Source organism: Triticum aestivum, chromosome 4D (assembly GCF_018294505.1).
Source record: "Triticum aestivum cultivar Chinese Spring chromosome 4D, IWGSC CS RefSeq v2.1, whole genome shotgun sequence".
Lineage (NCBI taxonomy): Eukaryota > Viridiplantae > Streptophyta > Magnoliopsida > Poales > Poaceae > Triticum > Triticum aestivum.
In genome coordinates, this window is record NC_057805.1 from 504,711,009 (window position 1) to 504,718,027 (window position 7,019).

At 47.1% G+C, this 7,019-nt stretch overlaps 1 protein-coding gene across 1 annotated transcript; it reads left to right on the plus strand.

Annotated features, from left to right (window-relative positions):
* Positions 1–3,823: 3,823 nt before the first annotated feature.
* On the plus strand, positions 3,824–5,162 carry LOC123100648 (aquaporin PIP2-3-like). Its single transcript, XM_044522540.1, has one exon. The coding sequence runs from the start codon at positions 3,888–3,890 to the stop codon at positions 4,764–4,766; it is 879 nt and encodes a 292-aa protein (XP_044378475.1). The 5' UTR covers positions 3,824–3,887; the 3' UTR covers positions 4,767–5,162.
* The last annotated feature ends 1,857 nt before the right edge of the window (positions 5,163–7,019 follow it).

The window sequence follows — 7,019 nt, forward strand, 5'->3', positions numbered from 1 at the left end:
TTGACCGGCGGACCTAGGCCTTTGACTTTTGCCGGACGGGGTTTGACCGATGGACCTTTTCACCTGGTTGTCATAGCCCAGCCCATAGGTACACCCCTGAACACGGTCCGGGCCCAACCCACCGCAAGATTCCTTCTGTGTCGGCCGACGTGACCGTTTGCCCCCTCCGTGAGACGGCGGCAGCGACGTCCGTGAGGGGGGTCACACCCCGGAGCCGCATGTCGGGTGCTTGCACCTGCCACCACACTTCCACACGCGTAAGAGGGCCCACCGCAAGACCTGGCGGCATTGCTACCCCCAAGTCCCCCGTCATGTCTAACCCTGACACAGTTGACCGGCGGATCGAGCACTTTCCAGATTCTTATAAAAAACATATAAAACTTATCAAAATAGATGTAATTATCAATTGTTTGTGATTTTAATAAAGTATAAGGACCTATATTCAAAAGAACATGAGGTCACATTGCTAACATACACGAAAAAAATACAAACTACATATTCATAATCTATGGAAAATTCTACACCAAATCGATATATAATTTATGTATGTTTATGTTTAGATAAGGCACATTTAAGTTAATCAAATTTTAATTCAGGAAAAAATTATTTTTTTTTAAAAGATAATACACAGATACGCTGACGGCAAGCTTTGCCCCGGATAGTTGAGGTACATGCCTCGGATTGATGACATGGCGTGTGCCGCGGATCGATGACGTGGACAAGGGCTCTGCCGACGGCCACCGTCTGTGCCGTTGGCATAGCTATGACGACGTCAACCGCCTGTCACACGCCGGGTCACCGGGCCCACATCTATGCCGACGGCCCAGATATGCCAGTAGGCATACGTTGCCCTATGCCGACGGCTTCGATGTGCCGTCGGCCCCGTCGACATACGTGAAGATACCCCGACGGCTTTTGTACACCGACGTCTTGCCCTAGGCCGTCGGCATAGGTTAGGCCGTCGGGATAGGGCTCGATTCCGGTAGTGGCAAGAGTATACAAGCCTTTCCAAACACCTAAAACAACCTAGGGATTTCAATCCAATCCTTTCTCTAAAAGGTATATACCATCCCTGCACATCGAGATCCCCCAGTAAACTGCTACAACAAATGATGAAGACTAATGAACTAAGATAGAACTCGATTCCCACCAAAGTTACACCCGTGATTAAATTGTATACCTATTAGGAATCCAAGATGTAATCAATCTTATGAGGACAAGCTATCATAGTGCGATAGCAAAATTTCTTAACGAGGTTCCCATGTATCAGTCAACATAATTATATCAATAATGTTTTGAGCCATTTAAAAAAACTCCAAAAAAATGGAAGACTTTGAGCCGATTCATGCAAATTGCTTCTGTGCCGTGATTTTGAGGCATTTTGGGAAATGTCACTACAGAAACACCCTTCATTAGAATATGTGTTATAGTGTACCTCGAAGTTTTGATTTCATTAGTGTCACTGGAAGTTGGGCCATTTGCAATGAGCAGAGTGGATCTATGTATTGCTTACATCCTACAAACTAAACTAGCAGAGAAAATGGGTAAAAAGGCACATTCAAGCCAAATCTCTCCGAAATTCGGTTGAATTTAATTGACCTAGAGGAATAACTGTTTTGCTTGGAAATGCAATGCTTGGTGCTACTCCATCTATTTTGAAAATAAGTGAGATCTTGACTATTACTCCCTCCATTCCATAATATAGAGCGTATACTCCCTCCATTCCAAAGAATAAGGCGCACACACCATAAATTAGATCAAAAATATATATTTTTGTGACTTCAAACCTTACCATTGAAAGCTTCTTTTCAATACGAACTCAATGGTATAATTTAGGGATGTGTGTGCGCCTTGTTTGTTGGAATCATGGAGTTGATTTATTGAAAAGTCAAACTTTGTAAACTTTGATCAAGTTTATAGAGAAAACTATATATATCTACAATACCGAGTATATAAAATATGAAACTACGTCTTATGATGAATCTAATGATATATATTTGGCATTATGGATTTAAATATTTTTCTCCACAAACTTGGTGAAAGTTGGTGATATTTGACTTTTAAAAAATCTATATGCACTACAGTATGGAACGGAGGGAGTATAATTTTTTGATGACCAGTCTATCTTTTATTGTACCATACGTATAAATATCTCCAGAAATTATTAATAATGTTCTAAAATATTTTAGTGTCTGGACACATATGATTGAGGTTTACACCGTCATTTTTTCTAAAAAGAATTGGCTCCTTTGTAAAATATAGGTCCGGCTTAACCAGCGAACATTCACTACAGGCTCCTTTCTAAAAAGAAATGCGAATGATTTGCATAACAATTTTAGTTAGCAAGCATGACAAGTCTGCCTCAATTCAGTTTTCTGCCAGGATATGGCGTGCTTGCCAACTAAAATTATCATCGCTGCGACAATATAATTTGACATAAAAAGACGTTTGATTTACCATCCCGTCCCAGAAAAACTCGGCGCAATAATATTAGCAAAAATATTATGCGTGCAATCTTAGTTTTTTTCCTCTACATTTTATTCAAGACTATAAGATTATAGAGAGAGAAAATTCAACCTCTATGATAGTACAAAATCAAGATAGGTATATCTGTCATTTGGTAATATAGATGTTGGCCCCGCACGTGCGGATCGTGTAGATTTAGGTTTTAGCGCCCTAATAGCTTAGGTTTTGGGTCGTTCGACGTATTGGCCTTGACGGCAGAGACGACACTGAATAAACAAGCTCCAGATCCTCTCCCGACGAGGCTATCGGCTCTATGGTCGGTGATGGATTTGGAAACTAGTCTATTCAAGCGGGGATGTCGTGGCAGCGGCGGCATCCTTGAGGTGGACTTGTGTCCTCGGGCTTCGTCGTTGCGACGGTGTCTGCTCTAGCGCCGGCGCGGAGCTTGGGAGGTAGTCCAGGAGCGGATGTAGATAGTGATATGCATCGACGACATCTGGAAGACGGCTCGTGTGGTGGGTTCGTGGTTGGTGGGTGACATGTATGGTTTCCTCCTCCGGTTTCATAGTCGTGCGGGGTGCTAGATTTGGAGCTTGATGACGTGTCCGGGTTGTTGCCCCGGTCTGATTCTTTCAATGACAATGCCTTCATCTTTGGTGAGTCACCTTGGAGGTACGCAAAGCTGCATTTCAGGGATTGAGCCACGTCGAGCTCGGATGAGGAGGTGATCCGTCATTTTTTCCTTCGGTGGCTGCTAGGGTGGAGCCAAAGAGAAGTGATGGGCATTGGTGTCAAGCTCAGAGGATTTTTGGACCTTGATTGTAATTTTTCTTCTTGGCTCGTGTTCCTTTGTGCAAGGGCTAGTATTTTGCTGTCCTTTCAGTTTGTTCTTCTTGGTTGTGTTTACGTGACTTGTACTAAGATCTTTATTATATTAAGGAGACATGTATTACCCTGCAATAATAATAGTAATAATAATATAGGTGTTGGTCTTTGTTTCCATGACCTAGGTCAAAATTAAAAGAAGGGTATATCTTAGGCGTCTTATATTTCGGAAAGGGGTGAGTATTGCGGCCAAAATTTGAAAAGGTCCGACTGAAGATATGTCCAAAAAATAAGTTATTGGTGAACTTGAGGGAGTAGAATTACTACTACTGAATCTTGAATGCAAAACATAAAAGGCATGGCTTGTAAATGTAAACGAGTAAATGGCGCTTGTAATTTGTAAATAGTGCTTCCTCGTTTTTTAGAGTATGCATAGGCTTGGCTAGGGGAGGCATATGCATGCTCAATGATGGTGGATTGGTGGCCTTCCTCTATATATATGGATGCACCTTGGCCAAGTTGGACACAACACTTCATAGGTGAAATTTTCTCTCCCTTCTTTTCTTCCCTAATTCAACAGCTCGATAGATATTGATATGGCGGCTGGAGAAGGCAAACTGAGTACGGAGGCCAACGTTAACTCCGACACTACAATGAGCAGCAAGGACTACCTGGACCCTCCTCCGACGCCGCTGCTGGACGCCGGCGAGCTGGGCAAGTGGTCCTTGTACCGGGCCACCATTGCCGAGTTCACCGCCACACTCCTCTTCGTCTACGTCGCCGTGGCCACCGTCATCGGCCACAAGCGCCAGACCGACGCCGAGGCGTGCAGCGGCGCCGGCGTGCTGGGCATCGCGTGGGCCTTCGGCGGCATGATCGCCGTCCTGGTCTACTGCACCGCCGGCATCTCCGGCGGCCACATCAACCCCGCGGTCACCTTCGGGCTGCTGCTGGCGAGGAAGGTGTCGCTTCCCAGAGCCTTCCTCTACATGGCGGCGCAGTGCCTCGGCGCCATCTGCGGCGCCGCCATGGTCAGGGCCGTGCACGGCGCGCACCACTACGCGCTCTACGGCGGCGGCGCCAACGAGGTCGCGCCGGGGTACTCCAAGGCGGGGGCGCTGCTGGCCGAGGCCGCCGGCACATTCGTTCTCGTGTACACCGTGTTCTCGGCGACCGACCCGAAGCGCATGGCGAGGGACTCCCACGTGCCGGTGCTGGCGCCGCTGCTCATCGGGTTCGCCGTGCTGATGGCGCATCTGGCCACCATCCCCGTCACCGGCACCGGGATCAACCCGGCGAGGAGCCTTGGGGCCGCCGTGGTGTACAATGGGAAGAAGGCGTGGGCCGATCAGTGGATCTTCTGGGTCGGGCCTTTGGCGGGCGCCACCGTCGCCATGGCCTACCACCAGTACGTCCTCAGGAACGGCGCCGCCAAGCACTCCTTCGGCTCCAACCACCACGACGTCGAAGCCTAGGCCAGCACCATCGTTCGTCCACATACGTAACGTACTTGGTTGGTTTCAGATCCACATATATTACGTACTATGGATCTCCAGTCTGTGGCTGTTAGTTTATGATTTACTATGTGTGAAGTTGTTGCATGCATATGTACTGCATACAATACGTCATCGTTGAGTTTTCACCACCTTATCTTCTTCTGCCAAGTTAGCTAGTTAATTACTGCAAAATGAGTGACGCTGCATGCACTCTGTACGTTTGCCGTGCACGCCGTAGTTCTCGCCGGCAACACTATGTATATGAATGGGTCAATGCATGCGCATGTATGCGTGCATGGGATCCACCGATGGGATTGGATGTATGTGTAATGTGTTTGCATTATTATCTTGTTGCTACTTAATTACACATGTGTTGCCAATGTAAACCATAAAGATTCACAACAACAGCAACAAACATATTTATTGTTCCTACTGGACCAACTCTGCAAGACAATGTAAGGGAGGAATTACAAAGTAGAGAAGAACTAAAATTTACAATTCATGACTCACAAGGGCCACCTGTCATATAACTGCCGTCAAAGATGATGGATTAATTATTACCTTCGAGGAACGAAACTGCAAGTCGGTCCTTCACAGACAATGACAAAACATATTCGGCGGTTTGATCCACAATTTCTGGGTAACCTGTTGCCCTGCACAAAATCCATTAGCACATCGGAAATGTACAAAATGTGTGACTAGCATATAATTTAAACTATAACAAATCAAGTAAAGTCTTATAAACAAAAATTATAAATAGCGACAATATATGAATACATTAGATGTAAAATGCGCAACTGCTGTAAATTCAGAGTAAAATCACAGAATAACTAGAAAAAACTCCAGTCAAGTGGAAACCCAAAAAACACTCTTAGAACTAGCAAAATTGCAGATATAATCCGTTTTAGAACTTAGGGCACCTAGTAGAAAACGGGTATTACAAGCGCCCCCGAGAAGTGGTTGTGTTCTTGACATAAGAAGACGCCTTTAATAATCCAACAGTGGCGGCCATTAGTGTAGTGAAAAATAACAAAGGTGGTTCCAAAACTGTACCGCTTGTAGAAATAGGTGGAGGCAGTTAGAAGTCCAAACTGCCTACAACTGGAAAGTGTTCGAGGCAGTTTTGTAGCTAGAACCACCTGCGGCATGCTACCCATATTCTGTATGTATTTCTGCCCCCGATCCTCACCCTATTTCTTCCTGCCCACCCCTGCCCCCAAAACACACATTGATGTCAGATTTGGCGCCGCCAAGCTTCTCCGCCATCGGCGTGTAGCCGTGGTGTAGCGTCCGACCCATGTGCTCATCGTGCTGCGTCGCCATGCTTTGCACGCTCGTCATGTTGCGTCGCCGTGATGTGTCACCACAACCCACGCGCTCGCCGGTGCGTCATGCCTCCACCTTTGCTCTGGATGACCAAGGGCAAGGCATCTCCAACACATCCCCATGGTCCCCATTTTCAAAATTACTCGATGGGGGTCGATGCGAAATGGGACGGTGAATGGAGGGGGCACTATCACATACCATATCTAAGTTGGGATGCAAGGTGGGGCAACCTCCTTGGGTGAATATTATAGGAGGGGCTACGTCGGGAAGCGGAGGATTCCATTTTTTTTTCTTTTTTTCAAAAAGGAGGTTGAAACTCCCGGCCTCTGCATCAATCGATGCACATAGCTTTTTTTTTAATTATTCAACAACGGGTTCACAAGAACATACATAAAACCACCCGAAGCCATCACTCACACCTACAAACTCGATAATGTGGAGTGCTCTAACTCCCACCATCTAGAACCGAGGCCATCGCCGTTCCGCCTGCATGATGTATCAGGAGCCTGCACCCGGTGCAGCAGACCTAAAGTGTATACCGCGTGCACACGTTTTGGAAGCCGCCATTACCACTGAACTGCTGACCATCTCCAGGAAGGAGATCCACATCATCCTAGCCAGGCCGGCCATCCGTCGACGCCAATGCGTCTCCAAATAGTGCCACCGCCTTGCACTCGTCCATCCAGACGCACCCGTCACCGAGAATCAGCTATACCGTGCCGCCAAGACCCGCAGTCGTCGATGCGGTAGATGCCACACCGCTCTAGCTGCCAACCTCCACCCACCATTCTCGCTCAAGCCCTTGTCACCTGGAGCCCACCGCCTACGGCAACCCTTTCCCTCAGACCCAAGCCCCCCAAGACGGCGCCTCCATGGAGGGTACGACGCGCATGGCGCCGGCGCCGC